The sequence below is a fragment of the Drosophila serrata genome, unplaced genomic scaffold (assembly GCF_035046125.1).
Source record: "Drosophila serrata isolate PLE 108 unplaced genomic scaffold, ASM3504612v1 contig_32, whole genome shotgun sequence".
In the NCBI taxonomy this organism is placed as follows: domain Eukaryota; kingdom Metazoa; phylum Arthropoda; class Insecta; order Diptera; family Drosophilidae; genus Drosophila; species Drosophila serrata.
This window is the reverse complement of record NW_028256930.1, coordinates 225219-232907: the sequence shown is the minus strand read 5'-3', so window position 1 is coordinate 232907 and position 7689 is coordinate 225219. Positions and strand designations below refer to the sequence as shown.

The 7689-nt window shown below is 49.9% G+C and overlaps 2 protein-coding genes and 2 pseudogenes across 4 annotated transcripts; 3 read left to right on the top strand and 1 right to left on the bottom strand.

Annotated features, from left to right (window-relative positions):
• Positions 1-634: 634 nt before the first annotated feature.
• LOC110191428 (rhodanese domain-containing protein CG4456 pseudogene) lies at positions 635-1914 on the top strand (annotated as a pseudogene). The gene has a single exon (XR_015271950.1). The product of XR_015271950.1 is annotated as a rhodanese domain-containing protein CG4456 pseudogene (transcript).
• LOC110191427 (rhodanese domain-containing protein CG4456 pseudogene) lies at positions 1321-1914 on the top strand (annotated as a pseudogene). The gene has a single exon (XR_015271947.1). The product of XR_015271947.1 is annotated as a rhodanese domain-containing protein CG4456 pseudogene (transcript).
• A 74-nt stretch (positions 1915-1988) lies between these two features.
• On the bottom strand, positions 1989-4257 carry LOC110191071 (heat shock protein 68). Its single transcript, XM_020961805.2, has one exon. The coding sequence runs from the start codon at positions 4047-4049 to the stop codon at positions 2145-2147; it is 1905 nt and encodes a 634-aa protein (XP_020817464.2). The 5' UTR covers positions 4050-4257; the 3' UTR covers positions 1989-2144.
• Positions 4258-5351: 1094 nt separating this feature from the next.
• On the top strand, positions 5352-7610 carry LOC110191421 (heat shock protein 68). The gene has a single exon (XM_020962278.2). The coding sequence runs from the start codon at positions 5567-5569 to the stop codon at positions 7499-7501; it is 1935 nt and encodes a 644-aa protein (XP_020817937.2). The 5' UTR covers positions 5352-5566; the 3' UTR covers positions 7502-7610.
• The last annotated feature ends 79 nt before the right edge of the window (positions 7611-7689 follow it).

Here is a 7689-nt window from a genome sequence, read left to right as displayed (position 1 = left end):
TCCCCTTCCCGGATAGTAATCACGCCACCGGAATCCGAACCCAAAAACCTTTCGGGCTAGACAAGCGCGTGCCGCTTTACCCGATGGTAAAGATGCTCTCTTCGCACACCCTGACAAGTGTTTACTTGAGCATTGCGAATCCGGGATCGCAATCCATTCCGCTTAATTGATTCAATCAAGCACAGTCCGGCCGCCGGGAGCCATGTTCGTTGAACTTATCAGGCTGGCGGTGACGGGTGTGATTCGGCGAAGCGATTGGGCCACAGGCCTTGACATACACACACTTCACGTAGTCGGAGAGTGATGTTTTGGTCATCCGACCTGGCAACAGATTTTTGCTTAGCTTTGATCTGCGTCAGCAAACATTAGGGTAGGTAGATTCTATTGTATTTATTATTATGTGTTTATATATTTAATGTTATGTTATTGTGTTCTGTGACTGCTGCTTAAGGAGCTCCGGGAGGTCTCAACACGAACCTTCTCCACCTCCTGGTACCGAGAGTGGAGGAGGCACTTACCATACCAGTTTTTATTTTTATCTGAAAGAGTACATATCTTCCACTGCTGGTAAAATACTCGCAGTAAGCGGGAAACCATTTTGGAAGTTCAAAAATTAGAAATTAATCTAACATAAATGCTGCTTAAGCGCTGTTTGGTAGCTCCAAGAGCACACCTGGCCAAGAAGTCACAAATAATAACTTTTATTTTCCATAAAGGTAACATGAAGCGCTTCTTTGGCAGTGAAGAACAGCCGCCTGCCATTGAGATCGTGGACTATGACTTTGTCAAGAAGCTGCCGTGTGAACCACAGAAACTGCTCATCGATGTCCGGAAGCCCAAGGAGCTGAAAGAGACTGGCCAAATCCCCACTAGCATCAACATTCCATTGTCTCTGTTATGCCAAGAGCTCATCGCCAGCAAGTCGATCTTCGAATGCAAATATGGCCGGGAGAAACCACAGTTGGACACCGAAATCGTCTTCCACTGCAGAAGTGGCAAACGAAGTCTGCAAGCGGCAGAAACCGCCGTCGCATTGGGCTTCAGAAAAGTCAAAAGCTACGAGGGTTCATGGCTGGACTGGGCGAAGAAAGAGGGTCTTTCTGAATAAAGGAAGAAGTAAACTAATTCAAAACAAAAAGTCACCACATTCAAAATGTCCAAATCTCACCACCAGAATTTCCCTAAAATATTCTTATTAGAGTAAATTGGTCTGGCAACTTTCTGACTAACAGCTGAGCCGGCATTCATTTGTTGTTGTTTGCGATTTTACGTAATATTTGTTATTTATTGTTGAATTCGTTCATTATTCCCAAACTAATTATGCTCGTGAAACACTGCATAATGGCCTTAAGGATCTCAGGGTCACAGGCTCTAAGCGCGGCCAACTCACAGAGGCTCACACTGATCCCGCAGAGAAATCTTTTGAAGCGTCTCTACAGCAGCAATGGGCCCGCTGCCATCGGAATCGTGGATTACGACGTCGTCAAGAAACTGCCCAGCGAACCCCAGAAACTCCTCATCGATGTCCGTGAGCCGGAAGAGCTAAAGGAAACCGGTCAAATCCCATCCAGCATAAACATTCCCCTGGGCGTCGTTAGCCAGGAGTTGGCTGCCAGCGGGCAGGTCTTCAAGTCCAAGTACGGCAGGGACAAGCCGCAGCCGGACACTGAAATCATCTTCCACTGCAAGATTGGCAAGCGGAGTCTTAAGGCTGCTGAATCCGCCGCCGCCTTGGGCTTCCGGAATGTAAAGAACTACGAAGGATCCTGGCTGGATTGGGCGAAGAGAGAGGGTCTGCCAAAATAGGTTAAACAGAAACTCATAATATAAAAAATACCAATTTCAAAACCAAACTGTCTGTAAAGAACCTTAAATATCATTCATAGAGTATCAATAATGAATTATGCAATGAAACCTCTACGTTTTTATATTTAAATCCGTTTTAAATCACTGAAGACCACCCAAATTCCATTATGGAAGGCAAACACTTTTTTTGTAATAATTACTAAATCAATTTATTAACGTATAACGTATATTCTAACAACATAACTTTAATATTTGGTTTATGGGATTTTTGGTTGAGATCTACATAAGAGACTTCTTTTAACAATATAATACATTAGACTTCTGCAGGATTCTATTACTTAGTCCACCTCCTCGACAGTGGGGCCCTTGCCGAAGCCATTGGAAGCCCCTTGGTGGCCGTCTCCACCTGCAGCCCCCTGCTGGTGCATCTTGGTCATGATGGGGCTGCAGAACTTGGTAAGCTCCTGCAGCTTGTGCTCGAACTCCTCCTTCTCAGCGGTGGTGTTGCTGTCTAGCCAGCGCACCGCCTCGTTGCAACGTTCCAGCACACTGCTCTTGTCCGCCTCACTGATGCGGTCGCCGCCCTGTTCGGCCGCCTCCTTGACACCGAACACATAGCTCTCCAGCTGGTTGCGGGCGGCGATCCGCTGGCGGTGCTGCTCGTCCTCCTCAGCGTACTTCTCCGCTTCACTGAGCATGCGGTCGATGTCCGCCTGCGAGAGTCGGCCCTTATCGTTCTTGATAGTGATGTTCTTGGCGTTGCCCGTTCCCTGCTCCTTGGCGGTCACGTTCAGGATGCCGTTCGCGTCCAGATCGAAGGTAACGTCGATCTTCGGTACTCCTCGCGGGGCTGGAGGGATTCCAGTCAGGTTGAAGGTGCCCAGCACGTTGTTGTCCTTGGTAAGGGCGCGCTCGCCCTCGAACACCTGAATGGTCACGGCCGGCTGGTTGTCCGCGTAGGTGGTGAAGGTCTTGGACTGCTTGCAGGGGATGCGGCTGTTGCGCTCAATCAGTTTGGTCATCACGCCGCCAGCGGTCTCAATTCCGAGCGAGAGAGGAGCCACGTCCACCAGCAGAACATCCTTGATCTGGCTGCTTTCGTCGCCCGAGAGAATGGCCGCCTGGATGGCAGCACCATAGGCCACAGCCTCGTCGGGGTTGATGGATAGATTCAGGCTCTTGCCGTTGAAGAAGTTTTGCAGCAGGCTTTGAACCTTGGGGATGCGCGTCGAGCCACCGACTAGGACGATGTCGTGGATCTGCCCTTTGTCCATCTTGGCGTCGTTCAGTGCCTTCTCCACTGGCTGTAGGGTGTTGCGGAAAAGGTCACCGCACAGCTCCTCGAACCGCGCCCGGCTTATCTTGGTATAGAAGTCGTGGCCCTCGAACAAGGCGTCCACCTCTATGGACGCCTCCGTGCTGGAGGAAAGGGTGCGTTTCGCCCGCTCAGCCGCAGTGCGAAGGCGACGCAGGGCGCGTGGGTTGGTTCGCAGGTCCTTCTTGAATTTACGCTTAAACTCCTCTGCAAAGTGGTTAACCAGCCTGTTGTCGAAGTCCTCGCCGCCCAGGTGGGTGTCTCCGGCGGTGGACCGCACTTCGAACAGGGATCCCTCGTCGATGGTCAGGATGGAGACGTCGAAGGTGCCGCCGCCCAGATCAAAGATGAGCACGTTTCGCTCTCCCTTGAGGTTCTTGTCCAGCCCGTAGGCCAGTGCGGCCGCTGTGGGCTCGTTGATGATGCGAAGCACATTCAGACCGGCGATGGCACCGGCGTCCTTGGTGGCCTGGCGCTGGGAGTCGTTGAAGTAGGCGGGTACTGTGATGACCGCGTCCCGGATCGAAGTGCCCAGGAAGGCCTCGGCAGTCTCCTTCATCTTTGTCAGCACCATCGAACTGATCTCCTCCGGGGCAAAGCGCTTCTCCTCGCCCTTGAACTCCACACTCATCTTGGGCTTGCCGCCGTCGTTGACCACGCAGAAGGGCCAGTGCTTAATGTCCTCCTGAATCTTAGAGTCGTCGAAGCGTCGGCCGATAAGTCGCTTAGCGTCGAACAAGCTGTTCTTGGGATTCATCGCCACCTGGTTCTTGGCGGCGTCTCCGATTAGGCGCTCAGAATCTGTGAATGCCACATAGCTTGGCGTGGTGCGGTTGCCCTGGTCGTTCGCAATGATCTCCACCTTGCCGTGCTGGAACACACCCACGCAGGAGTACGTGGTGCCCAAGTCGATTCCGATAGCTGGCATCTTGGTTGTTGTGTGTGTTCTTCTTCTCGATTACTAATAAATTAATTGTGTATCTCTTGCTTTTCGTGTTCTCTTTGCTCTTGGTTCTGGATTCACTTTATATATACACTTTTCAATTTCAATTTTCAATAATATATTTCTTGGCTGCTTGTCAGCTTTCGTTTGTATATCGCTTGAAGTTTTCACTTTGACTGTTTGATTTCAAATGTGCCGGGTGGAAATTTGCGCCGCTATTTATACCCGGACGCAGTGAGGGGAAATTTCTAGATTTCCATGCTAGAAGAGTGCAGAAGGTTCGAGGCGTTTCGCGTAAGTGCGAGCGAGGCAACCATAGGCTGTTGTTCGGAGGGGTAAGTTTGTAATGGAAAGGAGTAGAAATTTCTGGAACCAGGGAAGCACTGGGACACCTTTTGCATTGGAGTAGGTCAGCAATGTCTCGTTCATATACTGAGTATATTTTTGGCTTTTACATATTCAAAATTAAATATGAAGAGCTTATTTTTAGATGAGACGTTTTAGTCATCATTGGTTGTTTATAGGCCTTTTCCAAATACACACAATATGTACACAGACTTGAATTTTGTTTGTTTATACATATGCTTTCATTTCAAAACAAACCTTTTATTTTGTTTATTATGTGGGAATAGAAACTTATCATATTTTGGCAAGAGTCCGAAATTATTCATACATACTTATGTATATGTTATAAAGATTGAAGATTGATTGTATAAAAGATTGAAATTATCGGATGCCAGTATATGGTAATTAATTTTTGTTTGCTTTGAATTGAGAGAAACATTTCAATTTGTTTTAACAAGTTTTAAACTGAAAGATAAAAAATAGATTCAATTATAATAAGTCGAGTAAAAATAAAAATGTATGTACCTAAAAACTAACGGAAGCTGGAAGCGAAAAGCGGAAAATAAAAATGTTCAAATTTATATATGTACATATTTGCACGCGTCAATAAAGCAATTAAAGTGATCGCAGTGACTAAGCTCACCGATCTAAAAATAAGCTTTTCATATTCAATTTTGAATATGTAAGCGCCAAAAATATATTCCGTATGCTTATATAGTCGGAAAAGCGTTGACCTACGACAATTCAAAAGGTGTCCCAGTGCTTCTCTGATGTTCCAGAAATTTATACTCCTTTCCATCACAAACTTACCCCTCCGAACAACAACCTATGGTTGCCTCGCTCGCACTTACGCGAAACGACTCGAACCTTCTGCACTCTTCTAGCAGGGAAATCTAGAAATTTCCCTTTACTGCGGCTGGGTATAAATAGCGGCGCAAATTTCCACCCGGCACATTTGAAATCAAACAGTCAAAGTGAGAACTTCAAGCGACAAACAAACGAAAGCTGACAAGCAGCGAAGAAATATATTGAAAATTGAAATTGAAAAGTGTATATATAAAGTGAATCCAGAACCAAGAGCAAAGAGAACACGAAAAGCAAGAGATACACAATTAATTTATTAGTAATCGAGAAGAAGAACACACACAACAACCAAGATGCCAGCTATCGGAATCGACTTGGGCACCACGTACTCCTGCGTGGGTGTGTTCCAGCACGGCAAGGTGGAGATCATTGCGAACGACCAGGGCAACCGCACCACGCCAAGCTATGTGGCATTCACAGATTCTGAGCGCCTAATCGGAGACGCCGCCAAGAACCAGGTGGCGATGAATCCCAAGAACAGCGTGTTCGACGCCAAGCGACTTATCGGCCGACGCTTCGACGACTCCAAGATCCAGGAGGACATTAAGCACTGGCCCTTCCGCGTGGTCAACGACGGCGGCAAGCCCAAGATGAGTGTGGAGTTCAAGGGCGAGGAGAAGCGCTTTGCCCCGGAGGAGATCAGTTCGATGGTGCTGACAAAGATGAAGGAGACTGCCGAGGCCTTCCTGGGCACTTCGATCCGGGACGCGGTCATCACAGTACCCGCCTACTTCAACGACTCCCAGCGCCAGGCCACCAAGGACGCCGGTGCCATCGCCGGTCTAAATGTGCTTCGCATCATCAACGAGCCCACAGCGGCCGCACTGGCCTACGGGCTGGACAAGAACCTCAAGGGAGAGCGAAACGTGCTCATCTTTGATCTGGGCGGCGGCACCTTCGACGTCTCCATCCTGACCATCGACGAGGGATCCCTGTTCGAGGTGCGGTCCACCGCCGGAGACACCCACCTGGGCGGCGAGGACTTCGACAACAGGCTGGTTAACCACTTTGCAGAGGAGTTTAAGCGTAAATTCAAGAAGGACCTGCGAACCAACCCACGTGCCCTGCGTCGCCTTCGCACTGCGGCTGAGCGGGCGAAACGCACCCTTTCCTCCAGCACGGAGGCGTCCATAGAGGTGGACGCCTTGTTTGAGGGCCACGACTTCTATACCAAGATAAGCCGGGCGCGGTTCGAGGAGCTGTGCGGTGACCTTTTCCGCAACACCCTACAGCCAGTGGAGAAGGCACTGAACGACGCCAAGATGGACAAAGGGCAGATCCACGACATCGTCCTAGTCGGTGGCTCGACGCGCATCCCCAAGGTTCAAAGCCTGCTGCAAAACTTCTTCAACGGCAAGAGCCTGAACCTATCTATCAACCCCGACGAGGCTGTGGCCTATGGTGCTGCCATCCAGGCGGCCATTCTCTCGGGCGACGAAAGCAGCCAGATCAAGGATGTTCTGCTTGTGGACGTGGCTCCTCTCTCGCTCGGAATTGAGACCGCTGGCGGCGTGATGACCAAACTGATTGAGCGCAACAGCCGCATCCCCTGCAAGCAGTCCAAGACCTTCACCACCTACGCGGACAACCAGCCGGCCGTGACCATTCAGGTGTTCGAGGGCGAGCGCGCCCTTACCAAGGACAACAACGTGCTGGGCACCTTCAACCTGACTGGAATCCCTCCAGCCCCGCGAGGAGTACCGAAGATCGACGTTACCTTCGATCTGGACGCGAACGGCATCCTGAACGTGACCGCCAAGGAGCAGGGAACGGGCAACGCCAAGAACATCACTATCAAGAACGATAAGGGCCGACTCTCGCAGGCGGACATCGACCGCATGCTCAGTGAAGCGGAGAAGTACGCTGAGGAGGACGAGCAGCACCGCCAGCGGATCGCTGCCCGCAACCAGCTGGAGAGCTATGTGTTCGGTGTCAAGGAGGCGGCCGAGCAGGGCGGCGACCGCATCAGTGAGGCGGACAAGAGCAGTGTGCTGGAACGTTGCAACGAGGCGGTGCGCTGGCTAGACAGCAACACCACCGCCGAGAAGGAGGAGTTCGAGCACAAGCTGCAGGAGCTGACCAAGTTCTGCAGCCCCATCATGACCAAGATGCACCAGCAGGGGGCTGCAGGTGGAGACGGCCACCAAGGGGCACCCAACTGTGGCCAGCAGGCGGGAGGATTCGGCAGCGGCGGCTACAAGGGTCCAAATGTCGAGGAGGTGGACTAAGTGCCATAGGATTTATGAATTACTCAGTATTAGTTAAATCTCAACCAAAAAATCCTTAATTAAGTTAGTAATACTGAATTTAATTCAATAAATATTTATGCCTAGAAAAGACAAATTTTTATTATTTAATGTTCGGCGGGGGAGTAGCTTATACCTATATCAGTTGCATACAACTTTTTGATTTATTC